At 36.1% G+C, this 14,566-nt stretch overlaps 2 protein-coding genes across 3 annotated transcripts; both read right to left on the bottom strand.

The window, feature by feature from the left end:
• Positions 1 to 7,345: 7,345 nt before the first annotated feature.
• On the bottom strand, positions 7,346 to 8,070 carry LOC122016040 (MAPK kinase substrate protein At1g80180-like). Its single transcript, XM_042573225.1, has one exon. The coding sequence runs from the start codon at positions 7,933 to 7,935 to the stop codon at positions 7,609 to 7,611; it is 327 nt and encodes a 108-aa protein (XP_042429159.1). The 5' UTR covers positions 7,936 to 8,070; the 3' UTR covers positions 7,346 to 7,608.
• A 1,886-nt stretch (positions 8,071 to 9,956) lies between these two features.
• LOC121987765 (protein OVEREXPRESSOR OF CATIONIC PEROXIDASE 3-like) lies at positions 9,957 to 14,327 on the bottom strand. Of its 2 annotated transcripts, XM_042541506.1 has the most exons (5): positions 14,057 to 14,327; positions 11,472 to 11,810; positions 11,008 to 11,349; positions 10,548 to 10,715; positions 9,957 to 10,124 (listed from the first exon to the last, which is right to left on the bottom strand). In XM_042541506.1, the coding sequence occupies exons 1-4, from the start codon at positions 14,282 to 14,284 to the stop codon at positions 10,566 to 10,568; spliced, it is 1,059 nt and encodes a 352-aa protein (XP_042397440.1). In that variant the 5' UTR covers positions 14,285 to 14,327; the 3' UTR covers positions 9,957 to 10,124; positions 10,548 to 10,565. The 2 variants fall into 2 exon arrangements, with proteins under 2 accessions (XP_042397440.1, XP_042397432.1); XM_042541498.1 differs by lacking the exon at positions 9,957 to 10,124 and having other exon boundaries at positions 10,228 to 10,715; positions 14,057 to 14,326.
• Between the last annotated feature and the right edge of the window lie 239 nt (positions 14,328 to 14,566).

Below are 14,566 nucleotides of genomic sequence, written 5' to 3'. Positions count from 1 at the left end.
CATCAGTACGGTGGGTTTCCTTCTTTCGAATCTCCTTCACGATCAGCTTCTCAGACAGGATCATTAACTTAAAAGATAGAAAAATATTCGAGCAAAAAGGTTCTAAACAGTAAAATAATTTTTTTTGAGTTAAATCTAAAGTTTTTGTCCAACGGAGAAAAATAACCTAAGTATTGAATTTTTCTAAGAAGTAAAATTTTCTAAGTAAACAAATTTTTAAGAATATTTGAGAATTTCCCAATAATTTTAAGTGAAAGGAAAAAAAATTCTAAGTAAGATTTAAAAATATTTTCTAAGTGAAAATTTTGTGCAAGAAAAAAAATTCTCATAAAAAAATATATTTAAAAAAATGTTTAAAATTTTTTAAAGTATTATTAAATTTCAATCTTAATATTTTATCAGAAAGTTAATTAAATATTTTATTCCAATATTTTGGCTTCCAGGTCGTGGCGAGACACTAGGCCTTCTTGGTTATTGGAGTAACAATCACTTCCTTAGACAAAGCCTCATAAAGAAATTATCTATTTAACTTTCTCACTGAAAATGCTAAGTTTAATTTTAAATTCAAGTTAAACATGTTTTCGGAACCCAATAGAGGTTCCTACCTACAGGGTTAAACAAGTATTTCCTAGGTACATAGGCTTTTGTTATTTTTCTAATTTGATTTTGATGAAACCTATAGTACCAGTTTAGTCCTCTATAATTTTTAAAGGCATAAATATTTGAACAGATAGACTTTTTCAAATTTTCTATTTCTTCTTTTAATTTCTCATTCTCAAGTTTCAATTTATCAAAATCCTCTATTAGATATGATTTTGCCAAAATTCTTTTGGTTTCTAAAATTTCATTTTTTAATTTGGTATTTTTATTTTCTAATTTATACATGGATTTTGCCATAGCCTTAATACCAAAGTAAAGTTGATCAGGAGGTAAGAGACATACCTCACTTACCATATTAGACTTGAAGCCTGAATCTCCCCCTGCTTCGCTGCTTTCATCTGAAGTCGCTCCCCCTTCATCGATCCTGGGTTCTGATGTACTTTGCCCTTCATAACTTGCCATTAGTGCTATCCCGGCATATTCTTGAATCTCGGACTCAGATGATGAACTATCGTCCCAAGTTGCTTTTAGATTCTTGTGCTTCTTGGGTATCTTGACTTTGTCCTTCTTTAGTTCTGGGCAGTCTTCTTTTAAATGTCCTTTTTTACACTGGTAGCAACGCATCCTTCTTGTATTTCTTGGATTCTTTTTATTCTGCATTTCTTTAAATTTATTAGATCTAAAAAACTTTTTAAAGTTTCTTACCATATATGCTTCCTGATCCTCTTTTAAATCTGACTCGGGTTCATCCTTTTTGGTTGCGTTCAGTGCGATCATCTGGCTTGATTCCTTTGTTATCCCTGCACATCTGGTTTCATGTAATTCAAGAGTAGAGAACAATTCTTCTAAAGTACTTACCTCCAAGTCTTTTGAAATATAGTAAGCGTCGACGATTGATGTACATTCTAGAGTTCTGGGAAACGCATTGAGTGCGTAGCGTATGGTGTCCCGGTTTGTTACCGTTTCACCGAGGTTCTCGAGACCAGTAATCAATTCCTTTACCTTCGCGTGTAGATCGGCTACCTTCTCACCTTTTTCCAGACGGATGTTTATCAATCTGTTTTGAAGGATGTCTCTTCTGGCGAGCTTCGCTTCGGACGTACCTTCGTGGAGTTCTAGGAACTTCTCCCAGAGTTCTTTGGCCGACGAGTAGCTTCCGATGTGGTTGACTTCTTGAGGAGGCAACACACTCAGCAGGTGATATTCTGCATGGTTGTTTGCTACGGAATCATTCTGCTCCTTCTTTGTCCAATGGCTCTCTTCTTTTTCTTCTCCATCTTGATCCGTCGGAGCTACAAAACCATACTTTATAATTAACCGAATTTTGAAATCAGTTTTTAGGAATACCTCCATACGACGCTTCCAGTGTGCGAAGTTTCCCTCGAATTTTGGTGGAACAATGCTTGGTCCGGCCATCTCGATGCTTCAATCGGTGGTTAGTCCTCCTGAAGCGCCTTGCTCTGATACCACTTATTGGTCCCTTTGGAGGCCGGCAAGAGGGGAGGGGTGAATTGCCCTGAAATAAAAATCTAACATTTCTCGGATATATCGACTAATTAACAGACACTTGTAATAATAAAAAGAAGAGACTAATTAAAGAAATCAGACACAAGAGATTTACTTGGTTTACAATCAGAAGATTGCTAATTCAAGACGAATACAGTGCACTATCTGACGATCTCCTTTGGGCAGAGTAGCCTCTTTACAGCGTTGAGAGCACAGACAAAAGAGTTAAGCACTAAGAAACTGATTACAAGTGAGTTAAATGATCTGTGCTAATCAGTGCTATATTTATAGCACTGGTCGAGGCGCCCTGAGGGGGATAAAATTTTATCCCCTAACGTTCAGATCGAGTCAAAACTCGATCTAGTCAAAATCCACTTCCGGGCGCCCGGACCACTTAAGTCAACCCAGTTGACTTTTTGTGGTCCGGTTCCACTGCTCTGATTCAGCTCATCTCAGTTCGGGTCTTGTGTTCCGGCTCCGCTAGCTTGGGTGATCTTGGCCATCAGGAATAGGGCTCACCAGAACCCAAGTTCCAGCCTTCTCCTCGAGCAGCCTTCCTCCCCGGTTTCTCGTCCCTCGAATGTCGCGTACGTTCTTCTCGTCCACCGGTGTACTCTTCCGCGGTCACCTCGTTCCTCGAACGCACTGAACCCGTCGGCTCTCTCCCGTGTCATCCTTCTCGTTAGCCGTGTTTTCTGCTCGACTTCCTGTGCTCCTAAGCTCCTGCACACTTAGACACAAGGGTTTAAAACAAGCAAGACCTAACTTAACTTATTTGATCACATCAAAACTCCTTGGGGTTCCAACATGATCTTCCTAAGTTAAAGCATATTACTGAAGTTATCAAATATCTATTTCAAAGATCGGCTTCCAGGTTAAATATGGTGAGACACTAGACCTTCTTGGGTATGAGATCATCCACCACTTCCTAGACAAAGCCTCACAAAGAAATTGGATATTTAACTTCTTATAGTAAACTAGGTTTAACTATAGAGGCCTCAATAGAAACAAAATATCGAAACATGAAATCTAAAACATAAAATCGATAACAAAAATGATAACTTAAACCGATAACCTCTTGTGTTTGGTTTTTCAAGATCTATACAAAAGATGAACTAGTTATGATGCAGAAACTAATAACTAGTTATACCTTTTACAGCTTATAGACCTCTTGATCTTCTATTGTATTCCTCTCTTTCTCTTGGATGTCGTGTGAGCGATGATCTACCAAGATGAAATCCACCCAAGCCTTCTCTTCTTGCTTCCAAGTTTCGGCCACCAACAACCTCCAAAGGATGATGAGTTTCGACCACCAACCAATCTCCAAGGGATGTTAGGAAACAATGCCTCCTTTCTCCTCTTTTTCTTCAAGCAAAATCCGGCCACCAAATAAGCTCCAAGAGATGATGCCGCCGGCCACCAAAGAAGAATAAGGGAAGAGGAAGGGCCGACTACAAGGAATAAGAGAGGAGGAATAATAGATGTGTTATTGGGTGAGACACTCCCTCCTCTTTTATATTCCTTGGTCTTGACAAATAAGGAAAGTTTTAAACATAATTAAAACTTCCTTATTTTCTATGCCAATAACTAAAAAGGAAAGTTTTAAAATAATAAAAAAAAAAAAACTTCCTTTTCTTCTTGTGGCCGGGCACCCCTTTTAATCCAAACAAGGAAAGTTTTAAACATGAAATTAAAACTTCCTCATTTATTTCCGATAAGAAAAATTTAAAATAAAATTTCTCTTTTAAATCCCTTCATGGTTGGTTATAAAAGGAAAATTTTATAAATTAAAATCTTTCTTTAAAACATGTGGATGGTTACAAAAAAAGGAAAATTTTATCAAAAATTAAAGTATTTCTTTTAACTATAAATAAGGAAAGATATCAAACCTTTCTCTTAATCCTTTGTAAAAAAGTTATAAAAGGAAAGATTTAAAATTTTAAAAACTTTCTTTTATGGCTTCCACATAAGGAAAAATTTAAAATTTAAAAACTCCTTTTAATGTTAATGTGGTCGGCCACACTTGCTTGGGCTCCAAGCTAGGGCCGGCCACAACTTGGCTCCCATCTTGGTTTGGTTTGGCCAGCCTTAGCTTGGGCTCCAAGCTAGGCTTGGCCAGGCACCAAGAGGTGGGTAAGAAGTTGGGTTTTTGGTGGATATAAGACTTTATAAATAAGAGGATACAATAGGGATCGAGAGGAGGAATTGTCTTTGGTCTCCCGTTGAGCTTGAGCTTCCCGTATTCGCCCCGAACACCCAACTCGAGTTCATCAATAATAACTCATACCACTAAAGAGTTATTATTGCACTACCGCACCAATCACATATTACTATATGGGCTCATTCTTATCATGAGTGCGTTAATCTCCCTGTGTTTAAGATATTGAATGTCCACTAATTAAATGAGTTACTGACAACTCACTTAATTAATATCTAGCTCCAAAAGTAGTACCACTCAACCTTATTGTTATATCGGACTAAGTCCACCTGCAGGGTTTACATGACAATCCTTATGAGCTCCTCAAGGGGACATCATCAACCTAGATTACTAGGACACAGTTTCATTCTATAATCAACAACACACCATATAAATAATATCATTTCCCAACTTATCGGGCCTATTGATTTAACTAACTAAGTCGCACCCTTTGATAAATTAAAGAAATAAATATTAAGTATATGTGCTTGTTATTATATCATATTAAGTACACACTTCCATAATAACAGAGGTTTTGTTCTTTCATATAGTCAGTATAAAAAGAAACTACCTCAAATGGTCCTGCTCAATACACTCATAGTGTACTATTGTAATTTATTAGTCAAGATAAACTAATACTTAATTACAGTACAACCACTCCAATGGTTTGTCTCATTCCATCTTGGTTGTGAACAACTGTTTATAATTTATAAGGAACTGATAACATGAACTTCTGTGTGTCTTCTCACACTATGTTATCTACAATATAAATTAAACGGACAACTACACTTAGCATAAATGTAGGCATTTGACTAATGTGATTCTTATAAATGTTTATACAAAAGCTAGGCTTTTAGTATACATCCTAACACTGTTAACCCGTCGACATGTCTGGACTTCGTGCTAGCTATCCGGTCAGCCCATCAACCTAGCTGAACTTCCCTGTAACACTGAGTTAGCACAATAGATAAAATGGTAAGGTAAAACAGTGTTAACAGAATTCAATTATAACCTAAGGTTATCTCCCTTTAGGGTTGTCTAACTTCACTCACTAGGACTTCCATTGTCCAGCTTCACTCACCAGGACTTCCTCCTCCTAGCTTCACTCGCTAGGGCCTAACTTCACTCACCAGGACTTCCTCAACCAAGCTTCACTCGCTAGGGCCCGCCTTCACTCACCATGACTTCCATCACCTAGCTTTACTCACTAGGGTCCAGCTTCACTCACCAGGACTTCCACTACCTAGCTTCACTCACTAGGGTCTGGCTTCACTTACCAGGACTTCCACTACCTACCTTCACTCGCTAGGGTCTGACTTCACTCACTAGGACTTCCATCCACTATCTAGCTTCACTCACTAGGATATGGCTTCACTCATCAAGACTTCCATCCACTACCTAGCTTCATTCACTAGGGTCTAGATTCACTCACAAGGACTTCTACTTTACTTAACCTCTGGTTAGGACTTCTCCTTACTAGTCATCTAGTCCTGACTAGACTATTTTTTTCTAAACATCAAGTCATGTTTGGATTAACCCTTGGTCAAATTGACCATACTTAGGTATATTGTCAAACATCGAAACCCTAGAAGTCGACTACACTAACAAAAACTAGATTATGTCTTATATTTTCTCAATTCGAGTTATTTTTTCGTTCCTAGAATTCATACGGTTAAGAGAAAACTCAAGTCCTTTCAAGATAATCTTTGGCTGCTCATTTTACACGTTTAGATTAGTTTCTTGGACTTGATTATGCCCTTGATTCTGATAGTTAAAAGAAATGTTTTCAGAAATTTGATTACCCAGTGATTAGGGATGGTAATTTTATCCAAACTCGATGGAGGATCCGACATCTGACCCGAATGAAGGAGGGTATGGAGGGACTATCAATACCCGATACCCGATCCGAATACCCGATTAAATAATATATATACCTATATTAAAGAAAATTTTCTTTTTCTAAAATCAACTTACTATTTTTTGTTGATATTAGTAGGAAACTATATAGATGTTTAATATATTTTTCTTGATTATATATATATATATTTAATAGGATGTTAATTTTAATATGTTTTGGTTGAATCATAATAGTTCGATAGAAAGAAGAAAAATTATACGTATAGAATATATCCGGTCCTTTAATGGGTATGGGTATACCCATCGGATATCCTATACCCGATGGGTATGAGTACGGAGGATATAGAATCCGACCCGAATCCGACCCATTGTCATCCCTAACTGTGATCTTGGTGTCTAAGATCATATAAAACTATAAAAGTTCACACCGAATTTGACTATAGAGTTTTGATGCACAAAGTTAGGAGGAAACCCATTTTCTGTCGATAAATACTGACGGAATATGAATTTCCGTCGATAAATTTTGACAGAAAATGAGTTTCCGTCGGTAAACGCAAACTAGTTTTTGCTGTAATTATCGACGGAAATAATTGTATTTTCAATTCGTTGGTAAATTACCGATTGTTCAAACAGTATTTCTGATGTTATTTCCGACGAAAATAAAATTTCATCATTATATATTAACGACGGAACCTCATATTCCGTCGGAAAAACAGTTCTAACAAATCTTCTACTGACACTTATTTATCCGTCAATATTCTATCGGCATTTGTTAATTTTGACATAATACCAACCAATAATTCCGTCGAAAATCTTGTATTGTATTTTTTTTTTTTTTGATAGTGCATCATCTAATCCTTCTTCTTTAATCATCAACTCATAATAAGTTACCTTTGTTTATTTCTGTCCCCCTTGTGAATGGTAAGCGTTAGCATTGGAAAGAGAATCAAACTCTTCCTTATTCTGACTGCTATGCAGTTATAGACAAAACATGCATGCCTTCAGTAATGGAGGAATGAAACTTGGCAGTGGGAGAAAGAACCAAAGATCGACTCCGAAGGTAGGTTTGCTTTCAAGTTTTGATCTTAAAACTTGCAGTGTTGGTCAAGATCATTGGACGGCACTGCACACTGATTATGAACAATCAATCAATCAATAATAATACACTAGTCGTTCATGGCCGGCAGCGATATGGTCAAACGAATTCAATGACCATCGAGCAGCGCACATGCCTACACATCAACACAAACGACAAAAGAACGAGCTGTTGAATTCAGTGTTTACCAACACAAGAGATGAGCCAAACAAAAACAAGCTAAGATTCAACATAATTGAATCCGAATGGAAAAAAAAAACAGAAGAGGAGAAAAATGATGGAGCTTTGTAATAATAATATTCAGCGTTTGAATTTCGATCTCAATTTGCCAGACGTGTGGAGACTTTCTGCGTCAGCGCCTCCTGGAGATCTTTGCGGATCTTCGCTTGGTGAAGAATCCGCAGCAGCGAGGGAGCTCCGGCGACGGCGGATCCGTAGCTGGCTGCACGACGGCGGCGCGAAAGGGCAGCGCCTGGCGGGAGCCGCCGCCGGCGCTGCGGCTGGAGGCCATCATTCCGGTGGAGCCGACGCTTCTCGAGTGGCGGAGCTCTCCGGCGACCTCGGCCTCCTCCTTGTCGGGGTCCGGGTGGTCGGAGAAGATTAACCTCTCATCCCACACCAGCCCCGACGAGCCGGACCTCCTAAACGTCGTCGCCGATCGTTGCAACTGATCCGCCATCTTCTCCGTCCGATTCACTCTTTCCTTCTCTCCTAAATATACACAAACTGGCTGTTTCTGCAAGATCTATCGGCGGTTTGATATTTGTTGATCTGTTATCGTGAATAATTTATATATATAGAAGAAGGTTTAGGGATGAGATTGGAGCGAGAGAGTGTGCCACGTGATGATTTATTTTTCTGCATTTAATTATTTTTGGAGGAGAATAGTCAAAATAATTGTAATTGATAAAATTAAGAAATTCTTTTTCTGCAGTTATCTCTCCCGTCCATGACTATGGTCTTGGATTTAAAGAACATATCCAATGCATCAGTGATATTGAACTTTATAGGAAAAATAATATTACTGTGGCATTTTAAAAATTAACACTAAAAATCAATGCCATAATGACATGATCTTTGAAATCACACACTATTGGTGATGTTCTTTAAATACCGCATTGTAATCGACATGGAAAGGATAAAATGTGAAATAAATACCTTCTTCGCAAATTTAAACGTTAAATACGTCTTTTAATTATTCGGTAATTGCCTTTATCTTTTAAGATTTAATAATATTTTAATTTTATTGTATCCTTTTTCAAATTATCAATCAGATGACTCCTATATTAGGCGGAGGCATTTTAGATAGTTAGAAGAAAATACTAAAGATAATTTTAATAATAAATATAAAATATTGAGGGCATTTTAAGAAACTATTGAGGATTTTTTTTTATTTTATGAAATAATTTCTTATTTGATTTATAGATACTTGAAGGTTCCAAAATACAATTTTTTAAGATGCATCTACAATTAGATATATAGTTTAGTTTCGTCTGTTATACATTGACACATTAGGTAGGTGTAGATGTGTCAACCAAGCATTTTATTTTATAAATCATTAATATTAATTATAATGGTAATTTATCCAAGGAACCTTTTTGCTTATTCGAACTTTTTAAACTTTGTCTATAATCCTTGCTTAAAGTTTGTTAAAAATTTTGATAAAATCTTTTTACAAAATTTTATTTAAAATCTATTATTGTTAGGTACACAACATTTAACTTAGAATTTTGATATATAACTAAGATTAAAGTTAAGTTAGTTATGATCTAATCAATTATATCAACTTGAGCCAACATTTAATTACTATATGCTTAATTTTTAAATTCTTAATGCTATTCATCCCCTTTAAGGTTGATTTTAATTGTACAAAATCTTTACTTAAATTTTACTTACCTTTTACCTATATTTTGTTTCAATTATTGTATTTTTGCCTTGCCTAAAATATTACTTTTTTTCCTTGAAAAATTCTCACTATACTTATGGATTGCAAGTCAAACAAAAGCGATAAATAAAATACTTTTTAGGCTTGTTAAATAAACAACTTTTATAATTATTAATAACCTTTAGTATTCCCTCCTCATTCTTAAATTGATAAGAGTTAGCACGAATTCACCCACCTAATTTATAAAATTCTTTGTTCTTCTTCGTTAATACAATTATAAATAATGTATTACATTATTTTTTGAATTAAAGAAGGCTCATCTGTTATCATCATTATTGCCATTAAATTATTAGAGTAGTTGAAGAAAATCGCATGAGTGAGAATGGAGCGAAAAAGGAGTGGGAAAACCCCAACGAAAAAAAAGGAAGAAACAAAGAAAAAATCATTAATGTCAATTGTCACATTAAAGTCAGAAAAATATCGTCCATTTTTGGTAAACGGGAGGGAGTCTCAATTGATTATTGATATTGTGGTCATTCACGTTGGTTTGGAATACTAGTGTGTGACTTAACAAGAGGATAATCCTGTTGAGATAGTCGAACCGGAAGTGGCATTTCGAGCCAACTTCTCGCTAAAAGTCGACACCTCTAAATGGTTCAACGGATCAAATCCTCTGTGTCGATCTCTCTTAGTTTCTCTCGCAGGCCTGCATGCCAATAGCTTGCCCATAATTTTTACCTTTTGGCGGGATATTAGTCCACATCATAAACTATAATGACTATTAGAACAGTTGAACTACTCTTCCACCTTTCTCCTTTTCTTCCATTTTTTTTTACCATAAATCTAATTTAAACATCAGAAGGATTTTATCGGGATGACTTATGTTAAGCATCCAACTACCTTCCCCTATGTTGACTGCCACATTATCCAACCTTAAGAAGCTGTCGACCAACTCATTCCTCCATCTCAGAAGCAGATTTTAGCTGCATCACAATAATGGTTTAAATAAGCAGTCATAATTCAGAAACCAAACATGAGCTGGGAATAAGCAAACAGAAAGAACCATGCAAGCCAATGTTCACATGCTGTGTCTGAACAACTCATTGATTATATAAAAAGTGGAGCAGATCAGCCACTTGAATATCTTTACAACGCCGTCCATATAAACCCTCGAGACCAATTAATATCGTCATTCAGATTAGATGAAACCAAATATGTACTAAGAGAAATTTGAAGCAAGCTTTGTTGATATGCAAAAGATATTACAAGCAAATCTAATGAAAGCATGTGAAGGTTAATCAACTTGAGCCAGTTCATAGCCTTTGGGAAGATTCAGGGAATCTATGCTTTCAAACCACGAGGATAAGCATTGAAGTGCAACCCAGAAAAAAGTATTTTCTTTTTACCATAAACAAATCTTCAGATCAATTAGTAGAGATCGACTCATATGAAGAGCGGCGGTAAGGAACACGCTGAATAGGTACTCCATCCTCAAGTCTCTTGTCTTCAAACCACTTTGATACTCTCTTCCATGGAAGGTTTGTTACATGTACAATGCTGCTAATCATCGCATTCTGCATCATAGCATAGAAACAATTGACGATTGATTATTATTGTAGTGTGCATTCCTGTATATAACTCATGCTTAGTAGTGAAACAATATAGCAGCATTATATCTGAAATAGAAAGACATGTCTTATTGGTCAAGCTGTGCCCAAGCTGGAGACTCAAAATAGTTGGTTCTTTGCTAATTATTTTCATCAGCTGAGACAATAAGTTATCTCACATTCCAAACCATCAGAACTTTCAACACAAAATACTTAAGGTTGCAAGTGTTGAATGTCCTTTTGTGAAGGAAAAACTTACAGTAGGGCGTTTTGTTCGTGAGTAAACTCTTTCAAGCGTTTCAATATGAACTTTCTTCAACCTCTTTTGCATTAACCACCTTTTCTGCATGACATGGACAGGGAGATCCTTTTCAGGCTTGCTTTTAACATCAACTGATGTTGTAAGAGGAGATTCCATCGGCTCACTTTCAGGTTCAAGTGTTTGACGGATGTCATAAGGTGACCTGCTTGAAGAGTCAAATGTTTGTATGGTCTCATCAGGTAAAGAAGCAGACAGGAGTAAAATATTTGGAGGTGGATCACGAAGCAATTCAAGAACAAACGCTCTTTCTAGACCAAGCTCTGCAGCAAGATTCTTAATCTGCAAAGAGAACACCGCATAAAAATAGGAATGACCATCTACAACTCAGAACATCACTAATGGGTTATAATCACACAATTTTTGTACAGTACATATGGTCATAGTCTCAATGAGGTACTTACACTAGTTTTTCGTCTACCAATCTTTAAAGCACGAGCCAATCTCCGAATCTGCCAATTCTTAAGTTTTGGCTGCCTTTCTTCGCCATCATCCTCCTCACTATCCAAGCTTTCAGAACCTGGTGAAATTCCAGAAATTTCATTTTCCTCTACATCACCAAACGCTTCCTCCAACTCTTGTTCTAACATTGCCATATCTTCTTCAGTAATATCATCATCATCATCAAAATCATCACTCAAGAGGTTATCATTTTTTAGATCTTCCTCAAGTTGGGCAAAAAGGGCCTCCAAAGCATCTTCATCAATATTATCTCCATCTTCCTCACTATTTGGCATTCTTGTCTGTGAATAACATACTTTCATCATAATATGCTGGAAAGATACAACACTTGCTCATGCATACATAAAATCATAGCTGAAAACACTAGGCACGACATTGCTTTCCAGCATCATCCATACAAATCGGAAAATTAATAGCATCATCAGAATGAAACATAAGATATTAAACAACAACAACCCAGTTTCTATCCCCTACTATATCATCATCTATATTTAAATAATTTTTATCTTGTTTTATTGTTGCTAACAAAGTCTTTTTTGGTATACCTCTTTCTCTTTTAATGTGCATATTTGTCATAATTTCGTATCGCTTAACTAGAACATTTATTGATCGTCTAATATATGTTCATACCATCTTAAATGCGTCTCTCAAAATTTGCCCTCATGCAACTCTGAATTTCTCTCTAATATTTTCATTTCTTATCCAATCTATCCTCTCTTTTTTTTTTTTTTTTTTTTTTTAATGAAACATAAGATATTAAAACACTAGGAAAAAAATCTGCAAAGAGAAAAAATGCATCAAACAAACAATAGTATAATCTAACTGAATTTATACAGGGAACCAAGGAAAACTTTGATTGAACATCTTCTAAGATGTTAAAATTGATGAAAAAGTTCAATTTTGCAGGAGCATACTTGACTTGCTTCTGACATTGCCATGTTCTGTTAACAAAGCAGCAAGAGACTGCTTCCCATAACAATGGCCATTTCACTACAGCACTCATTTAGTTTGCAAATTTGAATCTTTTAACATGATGATTTGACAAAAATAAAATGAAGAACCAAATGTGAAGCTGCTGAGAAAGTGTTGTGGGTTTCATAAAATATTTTCTATTTTCCTACATAATTTTTTTTTATTCTTCAGCATTTTGGAAACTCAATTTGTATATCTCAAATTAGGGATGGAATTTTTAGCAAAAGAACCCAATAAAGTGTACAATAAAAACAATGAAGAATATTTTCGTGTTTCTGAAAATGGTCAATCATCCTCTTTACAAATACTAAATTTTATTTCTTAAGGAACTGAAAAACCTATGGTCACACATTGTTTTATTTTTAAAATTTTATATTTTTTGTGGGAAAACTCAAATCTTTTCTAAAGCAAACTCAACCTACGTTCTTTTTCAACTATAATTTTGGTCAGACTCCATATTTGATCTGGCACACAAAAGTGGACAAGCTACAAAATAAGAAATTGAAATTGTAATTCAAGTCTTTGTTAATTAATGTCACTTCCTACATATTAAATCATGTATTGATATAATGAAATACTCCACCAAACTTTTTCCCACAGAAGAACACACATCAAATTAATGGCGTGTTTGGTTCAAGGAGAAGATAAGGCAAGGAATTGAATAGCCATTGCTAGGGAATGAAATCAACTATGTATAGAATATCAATAAGTTTACTTCTCCTTTCTAAATGAATGATATTTCTTCTCATATCTTAGGCAATGTTCATTTTATACAGTTTAAACATCTCCCTTTTCATTATAAACCCCAATGTAGAATTAAAAAACAACAAGAAATTCACAGACTCAGGAGTCAAAGTGTGGCATCTAGTCTTTGAGACAATGAAGATATGTTCGGAGAACTATGTATATATCTCTTTATCAGCTGATGCCTGAGTGATTTACTGATTTATGATTAAAAGTTGTGAGAACTATAAAGATAAACCTACATCTCTCATCTTTAAGTGAAGACTTGAGGAGATGAAAAGAATGTCTTCTTGCCACAAGAAACCGTGATACCACAAACAACACTAATTTAGTCTAAAAGAGGGAAGTAGGGATACCTAAAAAATGAAGACTCACCAGATTCATTACTAAATGGGTTCTTCTCGTGCCTATCTGGATATCAATAAGTTGTTGGTAATGGTCACACACCTATCTAATAAATCAGACGCATTATTAACACAGGGCAAGGCGTAACTTCAAGCATATAATATAACTAACTCACATAGCCTATGATACACAATTCATTAGCAATCCAACATAGGCACAATATAAAGCAGGACACATATTCATGTATGAAATAAATTCCATTAGAACTATTAGTCGAAGAGAAATATGTCATACACTATTTCATTACTTAAAGCTGAGAATTTTCGAGGGGAAAAAAATTCTTTTATCCAGGGGAACGGAACCTGTTGTGCCCAAGCATAAGAAGACCAAATGACTTGAAAAATCTTAATAAAAATATGATAAGAGCTGGGGATTCTGGAAATAGAGTAAAGGTGATAATGAGTGCCTTTTGCCTGGGAGGACCTTCTTCTCTTCTGATGGAAGCAGAGCTACTCCTTCGCCTTGGCCGAGCGAAGGGGACGAGGCGGAGGGACGAGCGGGGGAGACGAGACGCCGAGGAGACGAACGAGAAGGAGACGCTCACGAGGTGTTGCGCCCTGCTAGTTTCTCTGCAGCAGAGGGAAGCCGGTGAAACCCTAACTGCCAAGGCCGGCGTCGAAGCGGATGCCGCCATGAGCGAGCGAGTGAGCAAATCTATCGCCGTGAAATCGTCGTGAAGTATTAAAACAAACCAAACGACGGCGAGGTCAGCGGCCCGGCCCAGTTCAGTAGTCCTACAAGGAATCTGCGACACTATAGATAGGCCGGCCCACAAAATATGAAAAAAAATATATATATATATATATATAAATGAATTATTTACTCATATTTATCGATAAAAAAATAATAGAAAAAAAATTCATCTTTAATCCTCTCTAGCCATTAAAATACAAGCATATATAACTAATCATTGTTT

Source organism: Zingiber officinale, chromosome 1B (assembly GCF_018446385.1).
Source record: "Zingiber officinale cultivar Zhangliang chromosome 1B, Zo_v1.1, whole genome shotgun sequence".
Lineage (NCBI taxonomy): Eukaryota > Viridiplantae > Streptophyta > Magnoliopsida > Zingiberales > Zingiberaceae > Zingiber > Zingiber officinale.
This window is presented reverse-complemented; position numbering and strand designations above follow the sequence as displayed.